We start from the raw sequence: 17,421 nt of genomic DNA, 5'->3' as shown, positions 1-17,421 counted from the left end.
TAATATATTTGTTAAAGAAACTGGATCATTTGTCCTGTAGTTTCCCAGTCTGGATTGGCTAGTTGCATGCCTTGGTGGCATTCAGCATATAAATCAGCAGTTAGTTCATATAAGTTGTCTTTTTTGGCACCATGGGTGGTGTGGTGTTTTTCCTGGGATGTTCATGCCTTCCTTTTGTCTCTTGATGAAGTGAGCAGCCATTGATGCTCAAGCATATCACAGTTTAACAGAGGTTGCAAAATGGTGATATTCAGAGTTATCATTTATCTGTTGTCTGGGATACTTGTATAAAGAGAGACTCCTTTCACTAGGTATTTAATTATCCTGAGATACAGTTTCTACAGAAAAGGTAGTATTGCTTCTCAGTTTTGTCTATTTACTTGTTTTTAGAATAAGAATTCAGCTCTCCCCAAATCTCCAGAGGTGACCCATGAGTTGTAGTTGCTCTTGGTGTCGTTAGCAACTAATGGATTTAAACATATTTGAATTTTATTATTTTTACTGGTGATCAGTTGTCCCACTTTGGTCCAGTTGTTACCTTTTCAGGTTGGTTCCAGAGCCCTCAGACATGCTCTGTTGTTTTTATATCTTCCTTGCTTTCTAAGGTGTTTCACCTCCTTTGCATATTTCTTATTCAAGATTCAGAATCAGCACATTCTCCAAGGAACTCTGGGTCCTTTCAGTATGTTGTCAGGTGATTTTTTTTCTTTTCTTTCTTTTTTTTTTTGCTATGTGACCCTGGCTAAGTCATTTAACTTCTCTGAGCCGCCGCTTCCTCAGCTGTAGAATGGGAATAATGATGTTCATGCTGGTGAATTTAATGAGCACTAAACAAGAGAGTAAATATAATGGCAACTATTTAGATAACATATGCTATGTGCCAGGAAATTTACCCGTAAGCCACACAGCCTCGGAGCCACCTTGCCAAGAGGCATCAATGCTTCTGTTATCTAGACTTTTTCCCTAAAGGGCCAGATAGTAAATATTTGAGGGTTTTAGAGACCATATTATCTCCACCTCTGCCATTGCAGCATGAAAACAGACAGGGACAATATGTGAGTAAGCACAGTTGTGTGCCAGTAAGCTTTATTTATGCCCACTGAAATTTGAATCTCCCATAATTTTTATTCTTCTTAAAGATTTTATTTATTTATTTTTAGACAGTGAAGAAGGGAGGGAGAGAAAGGGGAAAGTGACACCAGTGTGTGGTTGCCTCTTGTGTGCCATACAGGGGAACGTGGCTTGCAACCCAGGCATGTGCCCTGACAGGGAATTGAACCAGCAACCCTTTGGTTTGCAGGCTGCCTCTCAATCCACCGAGCCACTCCAGCCAGTGCTGAATCTCCTATAATTTTTAATGTCATGAAGTGATACTGTGTTTTTGCTTTGTAAAAACCACTCCTAGCCCTCAGGCTGTATAAAAATAGGCATTGGGCTGGATTTGGGCTCTGGTTGGCTGATCCCTGTTACAGATGACAAAAGTAAAGTGAGCATTGGGTTACCTGGCTTACAGGGGGCAAGTCTGTGCTCTTTATGACAATGTTGCTGCTCTCTGCAACATCTGGGGATGGATCTGGGGACAGGTGGACAGAAAGTGGCATGGATGATTTTACCAGTGCTTAGGGAAAATAGTGACATTGTAATGCTCCAGAATCTTTGAGAATGGTGTTTCAGTCCTGACTTGGTGTGGACATAGCCACTTTTAGGGCTGTAATATGGGTGGTATTTTTCCCCTTATAATATTTTCAGCAGAATAGAATATTTAAAACTATTTTCTTGAAAATGTGTGCTGTATTCTGAATGTGTTAGTTCTTTTCCCCCAGAAGAATGGTTGATGACTACCATTCAGTATCTAATCGAGGTTGCATTCATTTTCTGCATATAGAAACGAGAGGTGAATACTGTTTTGGCCGATGTCATCAAGCATATGACTCCAGATCGTGCATTTGAAGACTCCTACCCTCAGGTAACAGATTTGCATTTGCCATTTCCTTACTGTTGGGAATTTTATTCTGTTGAATTAAATTGGCATGTTGCATGGGGCAGATCATAAATTCAGATAATCCTGGGTTTGAATCCTAGAGTTGTCATATCCTTACCATGTACTCTTTACTCAGTTACTTAATGTTTTGGCTCAGTTTTCTCCCTATAAAATGGGAATAATAATAGTCCTACTCAGAGTGGTTGTGAGAACTAAATGAAATATGGTATGGGAGTCCCTGGCACAGTTGCTGGGCTCAAGTAAGTGCCTTTTTTTTTTTAGCTAGACAAACTTTTATTTGGGAATAAATTCAAGTGTATTCAAAAATTGAAAGACTAACTTGGAGAAGTCCCATTATTCTTTACCCAGATTCACTAGTCATGAACGTATTCCTTGTTTGCTTTACCATTGTTCTTATGTACACACACGTACATACGTGTGTATGTAAATTTTTCTGAATCATTTGAGGTTAAGTTACACACACCATGTCACTTTGCCTTTAAAGGGTTGAATGAGTATTTCCTAAGAACAGGGACAGTCATCTATATAAGCACAGTTTATTTGTTTGTTTGTTTTTTTCAAGATTTTATTTATTTGTTTTTAGAGAGAGGAGAAGGAGAAAGGGAGAGAAACATCAGTGTGTGGTTGCCTCTCATGCGGCCCCTACTGGGGACCTGGCCTGCAACCCAGGCATGTGCCCTGACTGGGTATTAGACCAGTGACCCTTTGGTTCACAGCTTGCATTTAATCCACTGAGCTACACCAGCCAGAGCTGTATAACTACAGGTTAGTTGTCAAATACAGAGAATTTAACATTATACATCACTATTACCTACACCACAGTCCCTGTTCCCATTTTGTCACTGGACTCAGTAATGTCCTTGAGAGTAGATTTTTTTTTTCCCCCATCCAGTACAGAATCCAGCTCAGGATCACTTACTGTAAAGTAACTTTTGACCTAATTAAATTTATTTATTTTTATTTAAAAACATTATGTTCTGGTACTTCCAATAATTGATTTCTAGCTAAGAAAATGAGTTACACATTCTTATAAGAATTTTAGAATTCTCACATTTTTCTAATTTGAGTTTTTCACCATTCTCTAATTAAAATGCTTCATCGTTACACTTTATAGAGCAGCCACTGACTAGCATTTTCTAGATGTGATATAAAAAGTACATGGCCATGCATAGCAGACTCTTGGTAAATATTATTGAGTAAGTAAAATGTGTAGTGCAGAGAAACTGGACCATACCTTGTGGGCTGTTAAGGTCTCAAGCACATCAGAAAAGTGGTGTGCATTAGAATTTTTGTTGAAAAAATTTCAGTAAGACCTTGAGTACTAAGGAACCAATTAATTGAAAACTTGAAGTAGCATAATGATTTTAATGCAGTCCGTTCCTGAAAGAGAGAAGGAAATTATGCTCTTTATGATTCTGTCATATCTAAAAGCAACTTATAACAGATACAGCTGGCATTCAGGATATCCACCCATATAGGTTGTGAGCCTCTGGTCTTAAGTGGGGCCAAATCACTGTGGAGAATTAGCTTACGCCAGGTCAATGATAGGGAAGGTCTGTGGTAAGCCTGGAGCATTTTCTTTTGCCAAAAATTAAAGAAGTACTCAAAAAACTGATAGGGGTAAAGGGAGTTGAAGAGGGCACTGGAGTAGCTTGGAAGGGGCTCTTTTGGGCTCCCAATCTGAACATCAAAAAATAAAGACAATAGTGGGTTATAACCCATTCAGTGAAATAGGAATCCAGGGTACTGTTCCTGTGATGAGTAGATAAATAAATAGATGAAGGGAAAAGTGGACAGGGGTGCCGATTGAGAAATGTGGAAGAAATGGTAGAGTTAAAAAAATCAGCATTTGCAGCCGACACAGTAAAAGATAAGAATCATCAATCTATAGGCAAGAATCATCAGTGGATGCTAAATATAGGAGGAGTCTGATGAGGAGCAGGATATTTCCATATCTCAAAGGGTTTTCCTAGGAGAGTATTAATTACAGGTGAAAAAATAGAGACTATAAAGTTCAGAAATCAGATGGACATTGACCTGCTAATGAAAATTCATATTACCAGTGAGAAACAGATATGGTGTGCCTGCAGATGCCCTAAGAAGAACACAACATCATCTTGTTGCATTGTAGTAGAGAATATGTAACCTGAATCTCACCATGCAGCAACATCAGCTGTGCCCAAATTGAGGAGTATTTTGTGAAGTAATTGGACTGTATTCTAAAAAATATTTTCATTAATATCAAAGAAAGGCTAAGGAACTGTTCCAAATTGACACAGACTCTGGAGACATGAAAACAAAATGCAGTGCATGATCCTGTACTGAAGAAAAGAAAAGATAATGATACAGAAAACATCTTTAGGCAGTTGACAAGGTAGGGATGTGGATGATAGACTAAAGTATTATATCAGTGTTAACTTTCCTGAATTTGATAATAGAAAACTAGAAATGTCAGAAAATATAATTATTAAAAAATATTGGGTTAGCCAAAAAGTTTTTTTTTCTCATAAGATGGCCCTAGTAGCGCTTAGTTGTCTTTAACTTCATTCAGAACAATTTTGTTAGATTGTATTGTGACAGCTGTCATATCAGCGTGCATTAAAAATAAAATCTATTTATCAAACTGGTGAATTTATCAAAACTGGTGAATTTTTTTTAAAGATTTTATTTATTTTTAGAGAGGGAAGGGAGGGAGAAAGAAAGAGAGAGAGAAACATCAATGTGTGGTTGCTGGGAGCCATGGCCTGCAACCCAGGCATGTGCCTGGACTGGGAATCGAACCTGTGATGCTTTGGTTCACAGCCCATGCTCAGTCCACTGAGCTATACCAGCCAGGGCAAAACTGGTGAATTTTTGTGCAGCCATTTTAATAATGAAGATGGAAGAAAATAAGTGACATTTTCAGCATATTATGCTTTATTATTTCAAGAAAATAAAAATACAAATGAAACTCAAAAATAAAATAAAAAAGATTAGTGCAGTATATGGAGAAGGTGCTGTGATTGATCCAATGTGTCAGAAGTTGTTTGCGAAGTTTCATGCTGGAGATTTCTGGCTGGATGCTGTTCTCTGGCCAGGTAGACCAGTTGAAGTTGATAGTGATCAAATTGAGACATTAATTGAGAACAATCAACATTATGCCATGCAGGAGATAGCTGACACACTCAAAATATCCAAATCAATAAAGTTACTGGTGAAAATGAAAATTGTGCCTTCTATTTTACATTAAAAACCATATGAACTTTTTGCCCAACCCAATACAAATGAAGTATTAAGGGGTGAGGGACATAATACATGCAGTCTACTCTCATAATGGTTGAGGAGAAGATTTTTTTTTACATAGAACATAAAACAAATTTGGCAAAATATTAAAAATGGGTGAATTTGGGTAAAGGCAATATGGAAGTCTTGTGTACTATTCTTTCAACTTTTCTGCAAGTTTTAAATTATTTTAAAATAATAATATTAAATATATATGTGGATTGTGTGTTTACAAATTCAAGCATTGAATGGATAGGTGAGGGGAGAAAGTGAATATAGCAAAATGTTATTGTAGATTCTAAGTAGTAAATAAATGGGTGTTGTTATATAGTCTTTTGAGTTTCTTTATATTTCACCATTTTCATAGTAAAATGTTGATAAAAACCTATTTTTTAAAATCAGGCAATACAATATGTGTGATTGTATTTAAGTATTTTTTAAAAATTCCTCTTCTAAAGGGATTAGTTTCTATGCATAAGGTTTCAGAAACTTTTCACCAGACAATATTGTACTATCTTAACCTTTTGTTTGACTGACCTAAAATGCTACTTAATTATGAAATGGGATGGTACCTCTTAAAATTCTGGTTTTAGATCATGAGCGATTTCCCTTGCAAATGATTTAAACAGCAGTATTTTTAGTATGAACAAACTATTTGTCAGTAAACTTTCTCTTCTTAACAGTAACCAGGGTTGCAGGGTTCTATTTTATTTAGAAAAATAGGCTCCTTGGTTCTCTTCTGTCAAGGCCCTTGAAATGCAACAAGACCGTGTGTGTTTCTGGGCAAGGGGTGGTGGACAACAGTACCTGAGCATCTGGGGCCAACTTTACAGACTGCACCACCATTCTTGGGTAATAATGTGGCCTTTGACGCAACTGGCAAATGGTCCAGGCCTTTTGCCTGAAGCAATCAAGGAACACAGTCATGATGGGCTAGAAGAGAGGTCTAGAAATTAGAGCCCATTGGCTTTATGTAGCCTACCAGTTATTTTTTTAAGTATGTTTTGTTGATTATGCTATTACAGTTGTCCCAATTTCTCCCCCCCTTATTCCCCCTCTGCCCTATGCCCTCCACCCTCTAGTATCTGCCCTCTTAGTTCATATCCATGAGTTGTACATATAAGTTCTTTGGCTCCTCCATTTCCTACGCTATTCTTAACCTTCCCCTGTCTATTTTGTACCTATCATTTATGCCTCTTATTCCCTGTATCTCCTTTGCCATTTTCTGCCTCCCCCTCCCCACTGATAACCCTCCATGTGATCTCTATTTCTGTGATTCTGTTCCTCTTCTAGTTGTTTGCCTAGTTTTTGTTTTTATTTTTTAGGTTCAGTTGTTAATAGTTGAGTTTGTTGTCATTTTACTGTTCATAGTTTGATCTCCTTCTATTTCTTAGATAAGTCCCTTTAACATTTCCTATAATAAGGGCTTGGTAATGCTGAACTCCTTTAACTTGACCTTATCTGGGAAGCATTTTATCTGTCCTTTCACTGTAATTGATAGCTTTGCTGGATAGAGTAATCTTGGATGTAGGTCCTTGCTTTTCATGACTTCAAACACCTCATTCCAGCCCCTTCCTGCCTGTAAGGTTTCTTTTGAGAAATCAGCTGATAGTCTTACGGGTACTCATTTATAGGTAATTGTCTCCTTTCCTCTTGCTGCTTTTAAGATTCTCTTCTTATCTTTAATCTTGGGTAACTTAATTATGATGTGTCTTGGTTTATTTCTCCTTGGGTTCAATTTCTTTGGGATTCTCTGGGCTTCCTGGACTTCCTAGAAGTCTGTTTCCTTGACCAGATTGGGGAATTTTTCCTTTATTATTTTTTCAAATAAGTTTTCAATATCTTGCTCTTCCTCTTCTTCTTCTGCCTCCCCTGTGATTCAGATGTTGGAGTGCTTAAAGTTGTCCCAGAGGTTCCTAAGCCTCTCATTTTTTTGAATTCTTGTTTCTTCATTCTATTCCGATTAAGGTGTTTATTTCTTCATTTTTTTACCAAATCGTTGACTTAGTCCTGGTTTCCTTTCCTCAGTGTTGGTTCCCTGTATATTTTGCTTTATTTCACTTTGTGTAGCCTTCATTTCTTCCTTCATTTTGTGACTGAGCTCAATCAATTCTGTGAGCATACTGATTACCAGTGTTTTAAACTCTGCATCTGATAGGTTGGCTCTCTCTTCATCACTTAGTTCTATTTTTGGAGTTTTGATCTGTTCTTTCATTTGGGCCATATTTCGTTTTCTAGGTGCACCTTTTATGTAGTAAGGGGTGAAGCCTTAGATATTTGCCAGGGTGGGGCAACCTTCTTTGCTCGTTGTAGTGCTGTCTGTGGGGGAGTGGTCAGATAGGGAACAATGCTGCTCTCTTACTCTGCTGTGGCCCCACTTTCCAAGGAACTCTCCTGTGATGCTGGGATTTTCTCCTGCCTTTGCAACCCTCACAGTATTTTACAGTTAGAGGTTTTGAATCTTTAATTTCCTGGTCAGCCAGACCCACCTTACCCACGTGGTCTGCTGCTCTTGCCGTGAGTTCTGTCTGCCTGGCTGCCCATCTCCACCACCCACCCCCCTCACACTGGTCTGGATGAATGTTTCTTTAACTCCTTGGTTGTCACAGTTCCATGCAGTTTGACTTCCTAGAAGTTCTGGTTGTTCATTTTTTTTTTAATTAGTTGTTATCCTTCTTTTGGATGTACAAGGAAGGAAAACATTTCTTCCTATGCCTCCGTCTTGGTTGGAACTCTCCCACCAGCTATTTTTATATAAAAAGTTTTATTGGAACCCAGCCACACCCATTTGTTCACATGTTGTGTTGACTGTATGGCCTATAGAAAATGTTTGTTCATTACTTCAGTATTCATAGCTGGTTTTAATGGAGAGCTTTGAAGGACAGATACTTCTATCTGAACCATCCCTTTTAATCCTCACAATAAGCAAAATACTGCTTTGCTTTCCATTTTACTGAAGAAGGAATCAAGACTGAGACACTGTTTCCCCAAGGTACAGAATAAGATGGGCAAACTTGGACTGAGATGTGGCTCAACCTACCTAATAATTCTCCAACCCTTGAGCTGTCCATTCTTGTAATGTGATTGCAAATTATGAAAGAGTTGCGTTTTTTAAAAAATACTCTTTATTAAATAAGATGTGTTTTTTGTTTTGTTTTTCAGCTTCGGTCAATAATTAAGAAAGTGATTACCCACTTCCATGATTTCTCAGTTCTTTTCACAGTGGTAAGTAATGTTTCCTAATTATCTTTGGAAACTTACATCGGAGTCAGAAGTTGTCTTAGTGTCTCAGTAATTTTTCAGGGTGTCTAGGCCAAAAGAAATACTTAATGGTTCCTTTATAAAGTAGTTATGTCTAAACAACTTAAGTATTTATGTCATCACAACATAATCAACATTTGAAAATATAATGCGCATAGACTGAAAGAAAAATATTATCTTTAATTCATTAATTATTTAATAGTATAGATGCACCAATTAGGCACCACACAGCTTCTCAAATCTTGGAGTCAAAGTGGACATCCTCTTCCTCATTTATTTTCACATGATACTTGCTTTTTTATCACACAATCTCATGTTGAAAATATGAAATAATAGTTGTTTTGCCCTGAACCGTTGTGGCTTAGTGAGTTGGATGTCATTCTGTAGACTGAAAGGTTGCTGGTTCTATTCCCAGTCAGAGAACAGACTTGGATTGTGGGCCAGGTTCCTGGTTGGGAGCTTATGAGAAGCAAACAATTGATCTTTCTCTCTTTCTCTTTCTTTCTCCCTTTCCCTCTCTCTAAAAATACATAAATAATTTTTTAAAGAAAATACTCATCTCAATGTCTGACAGTTAAGACTTATTATGTTTCCCTCAAAAAGTTAAAAAATTCTGAGACACCCTTTCAAGTTTGCTGCAGTGCACTGGGTCAGTACAAATCTAGGTCATTCTGTATATAGCGACATTCTGTTTCCTTAGCTTCTCTCTTCACTGGCACCCTGCCCTCTTCCGGTTTCCACTTATATACACTCACAGGACTGTATGTTTTTGGTTTTTTGTTTATTTAAAACTAGAATCTGTAATTTATTGGACATTTTCCACAGTCTAAGCTGTGCTGGAACTTTCTGTACATTGCCTCATATTTTCACAGCACCAATGGGAAGTAGTAGTAGTTACTATTCCCCGTTTACAGATTAGAAAACTGATGCGGGAAAAAGTGGCATAACTTGCTTAAAAGATCACACAATCACTATGTAGAGCCAAGATGCAAGAGGCTACTCTGTGAACAATCTGAACAACTCTGACTCTTCTCTCTTTTCTTTTTTTTTTTTTTTAAGATTTTAGGTATTGCTTTTTAGAGAAAGGGGAAGGGAAGGCGAAAGACAGGGAGAAACATCAATGTGTGGTTGCTTCTGATGTACCCGCCACTAGGGATCCGGTCTGCAACCCAGGCATGTGCCCTGACTGGGAATTGAACTGGCAACCCTTTTATTCTCAGACCCACAGTCAATCCATTGAGCTACATCAACCTTTCTTTGGTGTAGGGCACCAACACCAGGGCAGTCCTTCTTTGCTTGTCAATACCATGGTAAAAAGACTGACACCTAGTTTTCATTTTGTTACACAGAAAAGCTTGTGGTCATCTAAATGTTGCTGAGGTGGTTCGCCAAATGTTAACTGGTCCCAGCCCTGATCTCTGGGGCAGGAGAAAGTTGTTTTCTTAGCAGTAGTTTGTAAAACCTCACTGTCATCTCCCTGCTTTCAGCTGAGTCCTCATTTGACCTGCCCCAAAATATAAACAACTCTTTTCACCTTTAGAGAAAAACATGACTCATGGATTTCTTCCAATAACTTGTAGAAATTGCATGTACAGTGGTATTTTTATTTTTAGGAAAAATTTCTGCCATTTCTGGACATGTTCCAAAAAGAGAGTGTGCGGGTTGAGGTTTGCAAATGCATCATGGAAGTTTTTATCAAGTAAGTGTAACACATTGCAATCGGAAGCTTCAATTCCTAATGCCTTTGTGAAACCTGTTGATAAGAAATCAGTTTATGCACTCTGGGGCTTAGTCATGTGTATGTATTTCATGCCTAAAATAACATTGAGAGGAAAACCACATAAAAGGAGCAGTCACGATAAAAGTTTTTAACTAGTGCTTAGACAGAGTCCTAAGTATTAGCAGGGGCTTGACCATGAGCTACATTTTACTCCTATGTGTTTTTGGAAGGAGCAATATATTGATAAACTAGTTAAGGAGCCGCATTTAAAAATAAAATCATACTTATCAAGATACCAGAGCTAGAAAGGTTTACATCTTCAATGTGTAAATTTATGATCCATTTTCAAGTTTAGTTCCTTTCTTGGTATTAAATCTGTTTCCCATTATTGTGTATTGCTGGTGGTATGTGAAATAATTGTAGGTGGTCCATTAAGGAGAGATTTTCATTTTTATTTTAAAATTTATATATTTATTTTAAAGTATGTTAGGTAATATATAACTACTATCGTCAATGATTTGATGTATATTATTTTTTAGGACAAGATTAAGTTAAAGTCAATTTAAATATTGAGTATGTAGAGTTTGGAAAATTGAGACAAATGTTGCTTGAATGTATGTCTTAAGCATTCCTTATGTTGTCTTCCTAAAAGATTAATTCCATATGATTGGAACAAATATGCTTACTTTACTTGCATAAAGGTTTATTTGATGAGCTTGTCCTTTTATGTTACTGGAAAAACCCAGTTAATAAGTGTTCTTGGCCACCTAACACAGTCGTGGATAGGCTGTGGACCCCTTCAGAGAGTTCAGGAAACATAATTTTTTAAAAAACAACCCAAAATAGGTTTGCTCTTACCTGGCTTAGGAAATGTAGCAGTTTTACCAGGATTTTGCAGTTACGAAAAGTTACAATATGTGGAGAACAGCAAACTTGTTGAAAACAGAATTAAAAGAAAACCAGGAAGTTGCCCATTAGTAGTGATCATTACTGATTGGATCACTTGTTTCTCAAATATGTATAGTAGATAAGAACTAAGTCCATGCTTTCATTGTTCTCAGCAGATATAGCTCTTACCATTATCTTTAAATGTCTCTTAGGCATCAGAAAGAGCCCACCAAAGATCCCGTCATTCTGAATGCCCTTTTGCATGTTTGCAAGACCATGCATGACTCTGTGAAGTAAGTTACACTCAAGGCTGAAATGTAAAATGGATTGGGTCTTAATACCACATAGTACATAAGGGAATTACTGCTTTAAGCTGCCACCGCGAATAATAATATTTTATGGGGACTATTAAGATTCTTGCTTACGAGGACTTTCCAGTCTAGGAGAAGAGGGGGGCTAAGGGTAACCTGATAAAATGAAATGGCAGATGTTTTTACAAAGGAATTTCAGTTGGGAGAAAAAGGCTGGTTCCATCCAAGTGAACTTAAACTCCCTGTCTCCAAGAGAGTTCTGATAGCAACAGATAGTATAACAATGAAATCAAACATTCAACAACATAGCCTTTAAATTTTTTTCTCATTATTTACCAATCATTTAAATAAACTGCAATTGCTCATACTCTTTACATGAATGACTTTATTTGTTTAGTATATTTGAGGCTCAGATCCACCTACTGTCCTTACCTTTGGATCAAAGACCAAATTATTACTCCTTTACTTTCTAGCCTTTTTCCCCCCACCACAGGTTTCCATTTGACTACACTTAAGGCAATTCCTGCTTATGTGTCACTGAAATTTTAGTGTCTAAAGAATTTTTAAATAAGCAGCTTGAGTCACTGGAAAATATTATAAACCTTGAGAAATTGTTTTAGCATTTAACTGTCAATAAGATGAATTATATTTCTTTTTTGTCCCCTGAATTTTAGAATCTTTAATTTCAAGACTTCGTGCTGTCAACCTCATGGGTATTATACAAATCAAAATATTGAAACTTTCTATAATAAATGGAACCAATAGATTTAGTTGTACAAAAATAAAGATAAAGGCACAGAAAACACCCAGAAAGGCACTTGTATTAGTAGGATATTGGTTTTTGGCCTAAATAAAATAGGTTTACTTCTCTCTTGATAGATTTTTGAGACCAGATGGTGGAGGTAAGGTAGCTCTATTTTAGAACATCATACAGGGAACTCAGGTTCTTTGTCTCTTGTTGCTTCGCCATCCCTCTGGGGTGTTATGCTTATCTTCATGGTAGAAGCTGGCTTAATTTGACCATGTCCATATTACAGCCTGCAGGCATTGGAGGGCAGTAGCTTTCTTTTAGGGACAAAATTGGGAAGGCTTATAAATCACTTGCATTCCCATCCCATTGGCTGGAACTGTCATGTGTCCATACCTAGATGCAAAGAAGACTAGGAAATGTCATTTCAGAGAATGAAGGAGACTGAGTGTATAGGAGGATGTTATGCAGTCTCTGCCATACTTACCTTCCCTAGAACAAACCAATAAACAAAAAACTTAGTTCCTGTTTTCTGTGGGCTCTTAAACATTTTCTTATATATATTGAGTTGGCCAAAGAGTCCGTTTAGTTTTTTTCCACAAAATAAAAGACACATTTTTCATTTTCACCATAACCTTCTTGATTTGGATATTTGGAGTATGTCAACTATTGGCTTCCAGTGGGTAGAGGCCAGGAGTGCTGCTAAATAAACATTGTCTAATGCATAAGACAGCCCCACAGCAAAGAATTATTTGGCCACAATATCAGTAGTATCAAGACACTTCGCAAACCATTTTGATATATTCAGTCAGTCACAGCCCCTTCTCCATATACTGCACAAATATGTTTTTGTGTTTCACTTGTGTTTTTACCTTCCTTGAAATAATAAAGCATAACGCGCCAAAAATGTTGGGTATCTTCTTCCATCTTCTGTATTAAAATGGCTGAACAAAAATTCACCAATTTCGATGTTTTTTTTTTAAGTGCATGCTGATGTGACAGCCGTCGGAATACAGTCTAATAAAATTGTTTCAAATGAAGTTAAAGACAACTAAGCACTCCTAGGGCTGTCATACAGAAAAAACTAAACAAACTCTTTGGCCAACCCAGTGTTTATATTAAATTTGCTATAAAATAAAGGCAACTGAGATCGGTGATTTACCTTAAGACCCATCCCCAAAATAAGATGAGTTGTTGGATGGAGAGGGATTGGATAGTTATGTGGTAAAGTAAATATTATAAAATGATAATTGGTAGGATCTTGGTGGTTGGTGCTCACTACAAAAATTTTTTCAACTTTACTGCCTGTTTACAATTTTTTATCATGTTGAACAAAAGTTCTCTGAATTGTAACATTCGAAGTGAGACCTTTCTGCCCAAATTCCAAAGGAGAACATGTTACCTTCTTTTTTGCTATTAGTAAATATATTTTGAGAATAGCATCTTTGAGAGAGATGTGAAACACTTTTAAATCTAGAAAAAGCAAAATGTTCCTGCCTGTTAAATTGCTTAGTTTATACATATATATATTTTAGAAACTCATTTATTACCCCATTGTTAATTATGTACAATTATTGATTTTAGTGCACTCACTCTTGAGGATGAGAAAAGAATGCTGGCATATTTGATTAATGGATTTATAAAAATGGTAAGTGTTGAGGAAGGAGTGTTAGTGCAATTGGAAATGTGATGTAATTGTTTATTTTCACTCTGGTGGGAGCAATTAGCATTACGTTCCCTGGTGCTTTTCATTTGTATAGAAATAAGATGGAATTAGAAAACATCTTACATTAACCATCACTCCTCTGTAGCAAAGGGAGCAAAAAAAAAAAAACAAAAACAAAAACAAAAAAAACTGCCTTAAGGAAGAAAAACAAAAGTGGGGCAGGAAGGGAGACTTAATGGCTCATGTGACAAAACGTCCAGGAATGGAACCCTTCAGAGGAGCAGCTGGACTCAGGGTCTCTGTAGTGTCCTTGGGGCCTTCCATCTGTGTTTCTTTGGCTCATTTTTCTGCTCTCTTGGTGTCCTTCCAGGCAGGCTCATTCCCCACGAGAGCTCAGGGTTTCTATTTCTTCCAGCTCTGTAGCCCAGCAGGAAGGGCTTCAGCAGAAGTCCCAGGATTATTTCCCTTTGGATTAATTTGGATCACTGGCCTTATCCCTAAATAAATTGCTGCTCTGACGAAGAGCAAACACACTGATTGGCTAGTCAGGGAGACATATGCACAATCCAAATCACAGGGACCTGGTAGGGTATGCTCCCTGAAACACCTGATGTGCTGCTTATCAATGGTAAAAGCAAGGCTGGGTACACAGTGCTGAGTGTCCACTCTCCATTTGTCTGAGTTACCCATCAATGCAAAACAACTTACCCCAGATCTTAGTGGCTTTAAGTAACTGTGGTTTTTGTAATTCTTACAATTCTGTCAGTTGGTTGGATATCTAGGCTACTACTCCTTGTGGCAGGACTAGGACTGTGTCCGGGGCCTTGGTGCTGGTTCAGGTGTCTCATTTCTGATCCTTGTGACCTCTTTCTTTTCACTGTTCTCTCATTATTTAGTTGTCACAGCTTGCCTTCTGTGGTGAGGGTGAAAATAGAAGCTGCAGGGTCTTTTAAAGGTTAGGTTCAAAAATCATAGTGAGTCACAGGAACAGCCCCTTGTAGGAGAAGGAAAGCCAACTACTGTCCGACTCATCTGTTTGTCTCAGTAAGAAGAAGCTCTGTGACATGAGCAGCAGAATGGGAGGGATTAATGCATCCTTCTTTGGGAACAACCTACCTTACCATCCTGGCCAGAACAGCCTCTACTTTTATTCTTGGTGTGTAAAGCTAAATACCTGCTGCTGCCAGTATCCTCTGTTTTAATATTCATGTCAAAACAAAAGCTGACTGAAATGAAAATAGTTAGATCACTTCGAAAATAACCTAGGAAATGTGACTCATTCAATAACAGGGGCCAGTTGAACCATTCGCCAAACTCTGTGGGTAAAATACCAATTTTAGTGAAAATTCAGTTTCCATTAGGAAATGTGCATTTGGCTCTTACCAGGTGCATCTCCTGTGCCCTTGATTGATATACTGATTGTGTGGTATTTATCTTTTTATAGCTTTGTCTGAAAGCTGCTACATTGTAATGGAAAAGAATATGAGGGAATAAGATGTAGAACCTGATGGCTATAGTGAAAATAGCAATGTTAAATCTCTTCTGGACACAAATGATTGCTGTAACAATAAGTTTGTCCTACTAACCAGCTATTCATAAATTTGAAGAAATAGAAGAACGGATCTTTAATGATGGAGAAAATTCCATTTGTGGCTCTGGCAGCCACCAGTGATCTGCTGAGGTTGGAAACCCCATCAAGAAGCAGAAAGGTGTGACCTTTATTATAGAAACCTTTCTGACAAATGGCTCCCAGTATCCAAATTTATGTTCTGTGAAAAGGCCATAGCTGACAAAATTCCATCATTTCCTTCCCAGTGATCTCTTTCCAGCCGGGAAATCCTATTTATATTTTGAGATTCTGTTTTATGAGGGAGGACCCCCCAAAACAGAATTTATTTATTAAAAAATTGTGTATTTATTCTTATATATTTAAACTTTAGTCAACTTCAAAGTACTCTCCACTTGATGCAATACACTTATTGAGACTTTTTCACAGCTCAAAACATTTTTTGAGCTTGTCAATTTTGATGCCTTTTAGTGCTTCTGCAGTTTTTTTGTTTCACCTTTTCCACTTGTAGAAAACATTTCCCTTTGAGGACTTTTTGCATCTAGGAAAACAAAAAGGAGTTGTTCAGGGTGAGATTGGGTGAATAGAGAGTATGGGGCCTGGGGGTCATGCTATTTCTGGTCAAAAACTGCTGAACTCTCTGTGTGGTGTGAGCAGCCACATTTGTAAATTACCCATCATGAAATGGACAAACATGTTGAAGGAGTCTTCAAAAAAATTCACTGATGTCAAACACAACCTCTCATAATAACACCAGCCGGTACACTGATATAGATGGGCTCCTAGAACGCTCACCTAGCAGAAGAATCCTATACTACAAGGGGCCTGCCCTCCAGAAGAAAATTCTGGTTTTTTTGGGGGGGTGGTTCTGCCTTGTATACCCTTTGGCCTTCTCATGTTTTACTGCAGTGCCCATGTCATAACAGTGAGGTAACGATAGTAATATTTTAGCACTATATTGGATGAAGTATTGTAAAGTCTACTTAAAGTATATTCCATTGAGCGTATGTGTGTATGTGCTTGCATACCCTTTCCACTCATCCATATCTAGGGAATCTTTGGTGATTTGTCATCACAGCACCTTCCTGACCCCACAGAGCTCAAGAAAAACTTTTTCAATTGTGTGCTCACAGTTGTCTAGAAATAACATTGTTGGCATCTCTCTCTTTGATTCTAGGTTTCCTTTGGTCGTGATTTTGAACAACAGCTTAGTTTTTATGTGGAGGCCAGGTCGATGTTTTGCAATCTGGAACCTGTTCTTGTACAATTGATTCACGTAAGGCTTTTCATTCATTCATTTGTTCTTTCAGTAAATATTTGGCATTTATATGCCAGGCACCAGTTTTGATCTGGGATTTTTCTAGCCCCATGTTGTTCTGTTCCTGATGTATGAAAGTTTTTTTCTCAAAGGTCAATGAAATCTGCAGCTTTGCTGAAGTCTTTGAATGGCTTTTATTGACCTCTTTTTCTCTGAAATTTGTTTATTCTCACTCCTGCATGCCAACAGCATAGAATTTGTGAGGAGCACTGATTACTAAGTTTATAGAAATACTAACCTCGGGTGTCTTGTTGCCTAATCAGAGTTACAGCTTCCTTGGATCATGGCCCCTTTCAGTAACTTTTTATGGTATCCCCATGTTAAAAGAAATAAGTAACATCTCTGTTTATTAAGAAGTTAATCTCAAGCATCTTAAGTATTTATGCTCTAACAACTTGATAGCCCTTTAAAACATATACATAAATTGAAAGAAAAATCATGTTTTAAATTTTTATTTATTTTATTTATTTATTTTTAGACATGAGGGAAGCAAAGGAGAAAGAGGGAGACAAACGTCAATGTGTGGTTGCCTCTTGCTCACTCCCTCATGTGGGACTTGGCTTGCAACCCAGGCATGTGTCCCAACTGGGAACTAAACCAGCGACCCTTTGGCTTGCAAGCCCACACTCAACCCACTGAGATACACCAGCCAGGGAAAAAAATACACACACACACACAC

At 37.6% G+C, this 17,421-nt stretch overlaps 1 protein-coding gene across 4 annotated transcripts in view; it reads left to right on the top strand.

The window, feature by feature from the left end:
* The window catches only part of VPS35L (VPS35 endosomal protein sorting factor like), a 157,991-nt gene that overhangs the window by 98,065 nt on the left and 42,505 nt on the right, over positions 1-17,421 (top strand). For all 4 annotated transcript variants that reach the window (XM_045848853.1, XM_045848851.1, XM_045848854.1 and 1 more), the window contains 6 exons: positions 1,886-1,966; positions 8,426-8,488; positions 10,138-10,223; positions 11,345-11,425; positions 13,776-13,839; positions 16,602-16,700. In XM_045848853.1, the coding sequence (XP_045704809.1) occupies positions 1,886-1,966; positions 8,426-8,488; positions 10,138-10,223; positions 11,345-11,425; positions 13,776-13,839; positions 16,602-16,700 (474 nt within the window). The remainder of the gene's footprint in view (positions 1-1,885; positions 1,967-8,425; positions 8,489-10,137; positions 10,224-11,344; positions 11,426-13,775; positions 13,840-16,601; positions 16,701-17,421) is intronic.

The sequence above is a fragment of the Phyllostomus hastatus genome, unplaced genomic scaffold, assembly GCF_019186645.2.
Source record: "Phyllostomus hastatus isolate PE091 unplaced genomic scaffold, TTU_PhHast_1.1 phas_contig_64, whole genome shotgun sequence".
Lineage (NCBI taxonomy): Eukaryota > Metazoa > Chordata > Mammalia > Chiroptera > Phyllostomidae > Phyllostomus > Phyllostomus hastatus.
This window is presented reverse-complemented; position numbering and strand designations above follow the sequence as displayed.